This window comes from Polyergus mexicanus, unplaced genomic scaffold (assembly GCF_030449975.1).
Source record: "Polyergus mexicanus isolate NDT 795.1 unplaced genomic scaffold, iyPolMexi1.0 SCAF_31, whole genome shotgun sequence".
Classification (NCBI taxonomy): Eukaryota; Metazoa; Arthropoda; class Insecta; order Hymenoptera; family Formicidae; genus Polyergus; species Polyergus mexicanus.
The window spans coordinates 252,501-262,500 of NW_027223351.1; the positions used below are offsets into that span (position 1 = coordinate 252,501).

The following is a 10,000-nucleotide window of genomic DNA, read 5'->3' on the forward strand; positions in this document are numbered from 1 at the left end:
GCTGGTCCTAATTGTGATAATAAGCCGAATTTTTGTTGTCCTTTTGTTTTATTCTTAATGCAGATGTCACATTCTTTACATATTTTTTTTATATTCTCCGTTAAACTTTTAGCAGTATAATATGGGCATATTTTCATTCTCGTTTGTGTTATTTTTCCCTTGAACGTATATAATTTTAAAGTCGTATTGAGATAGGTAGTGGGTTAGATCGCCTAATTCTTCATCCGTTCGTGCTCTTATGTTCATGTTTTCTAGTGGTTTGTGATCTGAATATATTTCGAAGTATCTCCCTATCAACCAGTGTTGCCAGTATTTTATTGCTTCTTTTATAGCTAAACAAAGCAGTGGTATCAACGCAGAGTACTTTTGTGTTTCGATAAGTTTCCTTGAGAAGTAAGCCGTCGGTTTTTCCTTTCCATCCTCTTGTGTTTGTTTTAATATTGCGCCTATGCCTTCAAGTGATGCATCTGTATATATCTTGATTGGGAGGTCTTTGTCAAATATTTCTAACACTGGTTGGGCACATAGTAGTTCTTTTATTTTTCCAAAAGCTTTTTCGCAATCTTCTGTCCATATAAATTTTACATTCTTTCTTAATAGTTGGTGTAATGGATCTAATAGTATTGAGCTCTTTTCTATATATTCGTGGTAAAAGTTTATTTTCCCCAGAAATTGTCTGATTTGCTTTTGTGTGGTAGGAGTTGGAAAATTCTTTATTGATATTATGTTATCTTTCAATGGTGTGACTGTGTTTTCTCCTATTATATGTCCTAAATATCTAACTGAGCTAGCAGCAAATGTACATTTCTTAAATTTTAGCCTAAATCCTTCTTTTTTTATTGTATCCAATAATTTTTCAATGTGATTTAGATGTTCTTCAAATGTCGATGAGTGAATTAGGATATCGTCTATATAGTTTACTGAAAATTCGATTAGTCCATGTTTTCTCAGTATGTTACTCAGAATTCGTTGAAATATAGCTGGAGACGTTTTTAAACCAAATGGTAGACATGTCCATTGGAAGTGACCATCTTGCGTTATAAATCCTGTTTTTCTTCTATCTTCAATTCTTAATGGTATTGACCAAAAAGCTGAGTTTATGTCCAGAGTCGTGAAATATTTACAGTTTCTGGCTCTTATTATTATATCATCTATTAAAGGAAATGGTTGTGCTTGAGGGACAACATTTTTGTTTAAATCTCTGAAGTCTATGCACATACGTGTTTTTTCTTCATTTTTCTTATATGCTAGCGTGACCGGTGCAGCAAAAGGACTATAAGATTCTTCGATTAAATTCTTCTCTAGTAGTTTGGCTATTTGTTTTTCTATTTCTTTTTTGTCATTTATGTTACATCTATATGGTCTTTTACTGCAGTATTTTTCTACTATTAAATCAATTCTAGCTTCATATTCATTAACTGTTCCAACATCGTATTTGTCTTTTGCAAACACTGATTTGTTGTTGTCTATTAATCTTTCTATCTTAATCTTTTTATTTTTATCTAAGTGTTGTATTTTTATTTGGAATTCGTCTGTTTCCACATGTTCATTAAAATTAACCGAACAATTTTTAGTTTCACTTTTTATTTCGCTTGCAATTATCTTTGGTTTTTCTATCTCTTTTTCTTTTTTTTGTGAGACTTCTAAATTTTCATTCAGCCTCAGCTTGAATATGGGAATTAAATCTAATCCTATTATGAAATCTTCGAAATCTTCTCTTTCAACTATGTATACGTCTATTTCTTTTTCTATATTAAATATTTTTATTTTTATTCTTACCAATCCATTTGTATGATTCACACCATTGACAGACTTTAAGAGTATTTTGTTTACATCTTCTGTGTTATTTCTTATTTTTATCCATTTCGAGTTTATTAAAGAGACCTGAGAACCTGGATCATATGTTCCCATTATTTCTATCTCATTTTCAATTAGCATCTTAAGTTTGATCAATGGTGTGACTATTCGTTTTTTTTCTCTGTACTTAAGTCTACTTCTATTACTGAATTGCTTCCTATAGCTTTGGGTTTTTCTTTTTTCTCTTGTTTAAACCAGCATTTCTCTTCTGGGTGGTATCTTATACCTTTATTTGTATTCTCGCATGTCTTGCATGGTTTTTTTTCTTCGTTTCTCCCTTTATGTTCTGGTTTTCCTTCTTTTTTAAATATTTTCTTCTTATCTGTTATTCCTTCGAGCTTTTGTAATTCATTAATTAAATCTTTTGTATTTTTCATTTTGTCCCTGTCCATTTTCTCTCTAATAAATCCTGGCAAACCGAATGCAATTCTGTCTATCATTGTGTCGGTGTCCATATCCTTGTTTATTTCTAATAAAAGTCGTTCTTTCTTTATTGCATATTGTACTAGCGAACCTTCTTTATATTTAAAATAATGAGCATATGTTCTGCTACTCCATCCTTTACCTGAAAAGGTTTCTATTAGTACTTGTTTCCATTTATGCCAATCGTTTTCATGCTCTCCTTTTATTACTGTAGAAGTGTACCAGTCTTGGCAGGTCCCGTCCATAAATAATCTCAATAATTCGAGTTTGGTTTTGTTTTTTTCTATTTCAAATCTTGCACATTCTTTTTCAAATGTGTCTAACCACTGTCTGACATTAGATGTTTTATAGTTAAATTTTTCCAATATAAATTTATCAACAATATATTTTAAGTTTTTTTCCTCTTCTTTCTTTTCTGATTTTTCGACTAATTTTTCCAGTATCTTTGTCAGGTCTGAGTGTTCTTTAATATTCTCATGAAGTATTTGTTTTAAATATTTTCCTTCAAACTGGATATTTCCTTCAGCATCTGAATATATCTTTTGCAATTTTTCTGATAGCGTTATCCATATTTTCAACTCGTCCTGCCTTCTTTCTAATGACTGCCTTACCTTTTGGAAAGCCTCCGTTTTTTTTAATTCCTCATGATAATCTGCATAGATGAGTTCATCCGGTATAGCATATCTTTCTCCTTGTTCTGTAACAATTGAGGTTATGGCTACTATGGTAGTTTTACTATCCTTTGGGGAAGCCACTGCTCTGAACTCAAATTTTAATTTCATTTTGTGACGGAAATTGTCGTTTTATAATGTCTTTTTATATCAGGAGTTTGGATCGTCGGAATAATTAACCAAATTAGTTTCTCTGTAAATAAGAGTTTTATATTATAACTGTTTACAACGTATGTACAAAATTTACAGGTTACCTGTAAATAAGAGAAACGACAATTAAGGTCAATTATTCGTATCTCTCTCGCAGCTCTGCTGGCTCGACTATTGTTTTCGACGAAGTGTCTTAACGAAAAACCTTCTCTTCGATCCACGTACAATAGTCCTGGTTGATACGGGTACTACAAAAAATGAGGAATTTCGATCGTTCGATTCCGAGAGCCAATCGGCTATCGACAACGAGGTGTTTGTCAGAATCGAACGATACGAAGAAACCGCAAAAACGGAATGAAAACAAGGCTTCGCACGTAACGTCTCGCTTTAGAACGTTCGAGAAACAAAATTAATAATATACTTTATAAAACGCTTACTTTCTTGAACATCCCGCTCGCCTCGTATACCGGGTAGGTTACGAAATAACTGGTTAAATCCTACCAACATAATCGATACACGGCATCTTAATGATAATTCTCGATCAGACGGTCCGAAGAGCTCTACAGCAAATTTTTCAACATACAATAATAGGAAAAGAGTACAGATAAAGATCATCGAAATACATGAATTAACTTAATCAGTAAATCTTAGCATAGGGTTATTTACATGGGCGTTCTTAGCATAGATATATGTACATATACAGCGTGACGAAAATTAAAGTCAAACTTAATTATTAACGCATAAAGAAAACGCAAGTTAATTTAAGAGCCAGTGTCACTTGATATCGGTAGCTGACAGATCTGCGTTATTGGTCGCTTTAGAGTGGTTTTGGCAGTACGCAATGTAACTACTCGGACATGCCCATCCGATCCCGGATGTACGTCTAATATTCGGGCAAGTTCCCATTTCGAAGGAGGTGCCAAATTATTTTTCAACAATACCAGCTCGTTAATTTTGAGCTCCGGTTTGTTTTCTTGCCATTTACGCCTTTGTTGCAATGTATGCAAATAATCAGAAGACCAAGAACGCCAGATCTGCTCTAAAATCGTACGCACTTGCTGCCATCGAGACAGCCGATTCGAATCGATATCTAAAACAGATTCTTCAGGCGGACTTACTAACGGGCGACCGACTAAAAAATGACCCGGAGTTAACGCGGAAAAGTCATTCGGATCATCATGTAACGCGGAAATCGGGCGGGAATTTAGGCAAGCCTCGATTTGACACAGCAGCGTAGCGAACTCGATCTGCGATAATGTTCGGGAACCAATCGCTCGTTTCAAATGAAACTTTAATCCTTTGACACCGGCTTCCCAAAGTCCGCCGAAATGCGGAGCAGAGGGAGGTATAAAATGCCATTTTACGTTAACATTAGCTATAGCGTCTTGTATTTGAGGGTCGGCGACAAGTCGCTGAAAGGTAGTGTTTAATTCGCGGTCCGCGCCTTGAAAATTAGTGCCGTTATCACTGTACATGTCGGATGGGAGACCGCGACGGCTTGCAAATCTCCGAAAGGCGGAGAGAAAACCGTTAGTAGCGTAATCATCTACGTATTCTAAATGGACGGCCTTTGTCGAGAGACAAATAAAAACGGCAACATAATATTTTTTGGATCGTTGACCGCGGCCGACTGACGGAATTATATTCATCGGCCCGGCGTAATCGACGCCTGTGTGCGAGAACGGAGCCGAAGGCGTGACGCGGGGCTGGGGGAGATTCCCCATCAGCTGTTGCGAGGTACGTGCGCGTTCGCGTACGCACTTTACACAACTACGTATAAGAGATTTTACACTGGTGCGCGCTGAAATTATCCAATAATTTTGGCGTAAAATTCTTAACATCAATTGAGTGCCTCCATGAAGAGAGGCTTTATGAGCTTGAGCGATTAATAAATCCGAAATTCGATGTTTCGGTAAAATTATAGGGTGCCGTTCATCATAACTGAGTGACGAATGGTCAATCCGCCCGCCAAGGCGAATTAATTTATCTTTCCCGAGAAAGGGGTAAAGCGATAACAAAGAACTGGATCTTGGCAATAAACTTTTATCGTTTAACGCTTGAATTTCGGATGGAAAATGACGTTGTTGCACGTAACGGAGCCAAAACAAGGAAGCTTCTTTGAGTTCGGCAGCGGACAAGCACGTCGTATTCACGTTCGTATTGGTCGCGCGACATTTTAGATTATTAATAAAACGTTGCACGCGTGCCGTGACTCGAATTAACCTCCTCCATGTAGAGACTTCGTTCGGTAATTGCCACTCCAGATTATGTTGAGCATGACAAACGATCGTATTTCGCGTTTCGGTTTCGATTATCTGACGATCGGCTTCAAGTTGATCTTTTAATTTATCATGGATCGGCCACGCGGTAGAAGGGGAACTCAACCAGGCAGGGCCGGCCCACCAAAGTTTGAAATCGCGGAGTTCAGCGGGTGACAAACCTCGCGACGCGCAATCCGCTGGATTTTCTTTAGATGGGACGTGATTCCATTTAATCGACGGCAGCCGAGTTTGTACTTCCGATACGCGATTCGCCACATAAGTAGTCCATCTGCGTAAATGAAAACCGCCTCGCGCCATCAATTTCGTAAGCTGATCGCGACTTTCCTTTAGCGACGGAACTTCATCGGCGCCAAATAGAACGTCGTCGACGTAAATAGAATCTTGTACTATTGTTTGTGCTTTTGGAAAGGAATGACCTTCGTCGATAGCTAATTGATTGATAACGCGCATGGCTAAATACGGAGCTGGAGCAGTACCGTATGTAACTGTAAGCAATCGATAAAATTGTATCGGAGAATTAATATTAGATCGCCAAAAAATCCGCAAAAAATCGACATCGTCTCGATGAACGCGGATCTGTCGAAACATCTTTTCGATATCGGCGGTGTACACATAACGAAATTGACGCCAACGAAGGATAATTGAGGACAAATCGCGTTGTAATTTAGGCCCGGTCATTAAATGATTATTTAATGTAGAACCATTGCTCGTTTTGCACGACGCGTTAAATACTACGCGAAGTTTCGTCGTGCTGCTAGACTCGCGTAGTACCGGATGATGCGGTATATACACCGCTTGGTTAAGCGTCGGATTTTCGTCGGAGACAGATTCCATATGACCCATAGATTTATATTCATTTAAGAAAGAATGATAGGGTTTCGCGAGATCCGGATTTTTTCGTAGGCGTTGTTCTAATTTCGAATAAAGAAGCGCGGCAGTTTCGCGCGAAGCTCCTATATCGAGCGGAGGGTTGGTTTTAAATGGTAACCGTATTATATAGCGGCCGTCTTCGGCACGCTGATGTGTTTCGATAAAATGTTGTTCGCATTTTTTATCTTCTTCCGACAGCGGAAGTTCGGAAGAAATTTCCTCGATCTCCCAAAATTTTTGAAGGAGAGAATCGAGCGAAGGAATTGTTACGCAATTTAATGAAGTCGCGGAACCGGTAATTGAATTAGAAGTGCCGGTAGGACCGGATAATATCCATCCTAAAGCAGTAAGCTGGGCCGTCGGAGTGCCGGTCGGACCATGTTTTACCTTTTGCTTTAATAACGATCCAGATAAATCTGATCCGATGAGCAGATGGATCGGATGATTGCTAAACGGATCCGGATCCGCGAGAGATAATTTCCGTAAATGCGGCCAATAATCTACGGTTTTAGTCTTTGAGCCAGCGTATGACGTAATTTTTTGATATACGAAAGCAGTCAAAGAAAAGGTGGAGGAACCTCGCCCATTACAAGACTCGAGAGTAAGAGACACCTGAGATTTCGCTACGCCACTGTATCGTTCGCCGAAACACTGTACGTGGAGGCTCGCGCGGGAACGTTTCGTGCGCATAGTTTGACACAACGATTCCGAAATAAAGCTAACAGCCGAGCCTTGATCTAACAACGCACGAACTTTAAATTTACGTCCTTCGATGGTACGCAGTATTACCCATGCGGTGGCTAGTAACACGTTCGGCGGATTTTTCAGCGGCGAATGAATCGTTTGAACGGAAGCGACGGCGGTCTCGTTCTTTATCTCAGGGGTGGCCGAGCCGCTCGGTTGAGCGTTAAGAGTTTTGTTTTCCAAAACAGAATTTTCACTAATCTTCTGTACTGGTATATTTGATGCACGATGCAAGAGCGTATGATGTGCTCGTCGGCACAAATTACAGCGTTTTTTACTCTTGCAAGAGGTCGGGAAATGGCCGACTTTTAAACAATTAAAGCAACATTTGTGTGATTTGAGAAACTGAGTTCTCTGTTCGACGGATTTACGCTTAAACTCGTCGCATAACATCAAATTATGATTGCCGGAACAATTCAAGCATTTTTCGGTGGCTACGTTATTCACCGAGGCCCGATTAGAGCCTTTATTTTTATGAGACGAAGTATCGGCATTTAACTTAGAATGATCGGTTAGTCCTCGAATTCGCAACGTCATAAAATCTCGAATCTCTTCATACGTCGGAGATGCGGTTGATTTACCGCGTTGCAGATTCCACTCATTACGTGTGCGTGGACTAAATTTTTGCGAAACAATATAGACTAATAAGTCATCCCATTTTTCAACAGGTCTGCCTAAATTTGTTAACGCGGCTAATGACGCGGCAACGGTATCGCGTAAACTTTTGAGTTCGACAGCGGATTCCGTTTTCATAATAGGCAAATCAGCGAAAGCATGAATATGCGCATGAATAATCGCGTTTTGATTATCGTACTCTTCAATAAGTAATTTCCACGCACCATCGTAATTTGCGTCTGCAATCTTAACATGATTAATTAATACAGCAGCTTCGCCCGTGACACTGGCTTTTAAATAATGTAATTTCTGCGTATTCGACAGCGATTCTTTCGAGGCGACGAGCGATTCGAATATTCCGCGGAAGTTTTCCCATTCCGCGAAATTACCGGAAAATTTCGGCAACGGGATGCGTGGTAATTGCAATGAAACCGCACCAGACAATTCGCGGGAAGAAATGTCGCTTACCGTTGATGCCGCATTTGGGTCGCACCGGGAGAATTTACCTATCACGTCTGCGAGGTAGTCCGCCGCTTCGTGGTAGACGTCCTCGGCCGTAAAGAATTCCTCCTCGGTGAAGTATGGGACTGTACGCTGTTCGTCGGCCGTTGCTATTTGCTGAAGCTGGACGTTGAGACGTTGACACATTTCCCATAATGTCTCCAAGGCGTCCAGTCGACTCTTCGCCTTGTATTGCGTGACGTTGGCCTTGCCCATTTTCTTAAAGTTGGGGAACACTCGTTTCATCGAGCTTATTGTAATAGATTGCTCGATGAGGAGGCCCTGCAGCGAGTCCGTCATGATGGTAGGCCGATAAGATGAAGCCTTTCAGCAACAATTCACCACCTTTGGGTTGTAGAGATGCTGAAGCGTGACGACTGGTCCGTCGCACGCGGATGTGCGAAGACGCACTATAATTTTCACTTAACAGTGCCGCGCGCTAAAGCGTGCGACAACTATGTGTAACTGCGGATTACGCAGGACGCACTCTGAGGTGCGGAGTGCTAAAGAGCACAAAGATTGCACTTAAGCTGTGCAAAGCGCTAAGAAGCGCGAGATTTGCGCGGCACTGCGGATTACGCAGGACGCACTTTGAGGCGAGGAGTGCTAAAGAGCACAAAGATTGCACTTAAGCTGTGCAAAGCGCTAAGAAGCGCGAGATTTGCGCGGCACTGCGGATTACGCAGGACGCACTTTGAGGTGCGGAGTGCTAAAGAGCACAAAGATTGCACTTAAGCTGTGCAAAGCGCTAAGAAGCGCGAGATTTGCGCGGCACTGCGGATTACGCAGGGCGCAAATAATAATGATACGTTGTGCTTAAGAGCACAACTTTAATAATGCAAAGGGATGCAAGGTTGACTTCGCGCACTTTATTTTCCCGGAAGTCCTTTCAACGCACTCGCGTTATTATTTACGGCAGCGGAATGCGGATAGATGTTTTGATATCGCGCACCGTCTCCGTCTCGCGATAGTTTTTATAAGTGCTGTTACCTTAGCGTGTCAGCGTTCTCACTCGCACTCCGCGAACTGATTACCGAATCACTATCTGTTTTTCCAAAATCCGGCTCGAAGGACCATTTAATGTAGCCGCGCCTTCGATTTACACGTCCACATTAACAGAATTTATTTGTTTCGCCGATCGGAGAGATAGGACGTAATTGAGTTGTCCGGGTTTAGTTTGTTGAACAGTATTTATTCTTTTCGACACCAACTCCCGGACCGTCTTAGGTAATCGCACGCGACAGCAAGATATGAGCGGACACGCGAATTATCGTTTAATAGTAACTTTATGAGCGTTAGGCGTTTGGTGTGCTCCCGGTGATGGCTTGCGACGAAGTGTCTTAACGAAAAACCTTCTCTTCGATCCACGTACAATAGTCCTGGTTGATACGGGTACTACAAAAAATGAGGAATTTCGATCGTTCGATTCCGAGAGCCAATCGGCTATCGACAACGAGGTGTTTGTCAGAATCGAACGATACGAAGAAACTGCAAAAACGGAATGAAAACAAGGCTTCGCACGTAACGTCTCGCTTTAGAACGTTCGAGAAACAAAATTAATAATATACTTTATAAAACGCTTACTTTCTTGAACAACTTTTGTGCCGTAGCCTCCCCAGCGGTGGCGGCGGTCCGCGCGCGTGCTCGGACGCGCGCGGCCAGGCTGATCGAAGGGCCAACGATTTTATCTCTCTCTCTTCGGAGAGGAGACTAAGATGGATGAACGAAGCGTTCGTTGAACGCAAGAATTGCAAAACGATTACCCTGAACGGTGGATCACTTGGCTCGTGGGTCGATGAAGAACGCAGCTAATTGCGCGTCAACTTGTGAACTGCAGGACATATGAACATCGACATTTCGAACGCACATTGCGGTCCACGGATACAA

At 40.8% G+C, this 10,000-nt stretch overlaps 2 protein-coding genes and 1 non-coding gene across 3 annotated transcripts in view; 1 reads left to right on the forward strand and 2 right to left on the reverse strand.

The window, feature by feature from the left end:
* Nucleotides 1-1,235: 1,235 nt before the first annotated feature.
* On the reverse strand, nt 1,236-3,276 carry LOC138943685 (uncharacterized). The gene is made up of 2 exons (XM_070314648.1): nt 3,206-3,276; nt 1,236-3,144 (listed from the first exon to the last, which is right to left on the reverse strand). The coding sequence occupies exon 2, from the start codon at nt 3,060-3,062 to the stop codon at nt 1,962-1,964; it is 1,101 nt and encodes a 366-aa protein (XP_070170749.1). The 5' UTR covers nt 3,063-3,144; nt 3,206-3,276; the 3' UTR covers nt 1,236-1,961.
* A 586-nt stretch (nt 3,277-3,862) lies between these two features.
* On the reverse strand, nt 3,863-8,413 carry LOC138943684 (uncharacterized). The gene is made up of 2 exons (XM_070314647.1): nt 8,119-8,413; nt 3,863-7,638 (listed from the first exon to the last, which is right to left on the reverse strand). Exons 1-2 carry the CDS (start codon nt 8,411-8,413, stop codon nt 3,863-3,865), a joined length of 4,071 nt encoding a protein of 1,356 aa, XP_070170748.1.
* A 1,460-nt stretch (nt 8,414-9,873) lies between these two features.
* Nucleotides 9,874-10,000, forward strand: part of LOC138943686 (5.8S ribosomal RNA) — a 155-nt gene continuing 28 nt past the window's right edge. Inside the window, exon 1 of the ribosomal RNA XR_011448523.1 lies at nt 9,874-10,000. This exon is cut by the window's right edge and continues 28 nt beyond it. This is a non-coding gene — a ribosomal RNA (5.8S ribosomal RNA).